This window comes from Sinocyclocheilus grahami, unplaced genomic scaffold (genome assembly GCF_001515645.1).
Source record: "Sinocyclocheilus grahami isolate Dianchi unplaced genomic scaffold, SAMN03320097.WGS_v1.1 scaffold23058.1, whole genome shotgun sequence".
Lineage (NCBI taxonomy): Eukaryota > Metazoa > Chordata > Actinopteri > Cypriniformes > Cyprinidae > Sinocyclocheilus > Sinocyclocheilus grahami.
Window position 1 is genome coordinate 2497 of NW_015519004.1, and position 412 is coordinate 2908.

Consider the following 412-nt stretch of genomic DNA (forward strand, 5'->3'; position numbering starts at 1 on the left):
GATGGGCTCCGTTCGGATCACCTTCCATGCGGTCGCCACCTCCTCCTGCAAACACACAAATCACTTTATTCCCATTTCAACATCTGTTTATGAAGTGAAGTAGCTTGTATAGGAAGTGTGTGGTCTCACATCCAAGAAGCCGATGTTGATTTGCAGGTCGATGTCCACATCATCGATGGTGCCGTACTCTCTGCAGGAAGAGCAGCAGACGCAGAATGAAAGTGAATCGGGTGTGAACGCACAGATCTGAATCAGATGCGGAGCGAGGGTCGTTCTCACCTGACGGACACAGCGCTGTCCGTGTAAATGTCTTTTACAGCCTCGATGTCAGCGTCCAGCTGTGGGTGACGGTACAGGTCGGCTGCACAGCTCCCCTACAGGTGGACAGCGATATTACACATTATTAATTGTG

The 412-nt window shown here is 50.7% G+C and overlaps 1 protein-coding gene across 1 annotated transcript in view; it reads right to left on the reverse strand.

Moving 5' to 3' along the window:
- LOC107580003 (poly [ADP-ribose] polymerase 6-like) overlaps positions 1–374 on the reverse strand; it is a gene marked incomplete at its 5' end in the record, with an annotated part of 2296 nt that extends 1922 nt beyond the window's left edge. The window contains 3 exon segments of the mRNA XM_016265765.1: positions 8–45; positions 130–190; positions 280–374. Coding sequence (XP_016121251.1) covers positions 8–45; positions 130–190; positions 280–374 — 194 coding nt within the window.
- Between the last annotated feature and the right edge of the window lie 38 nt (positions 375–412).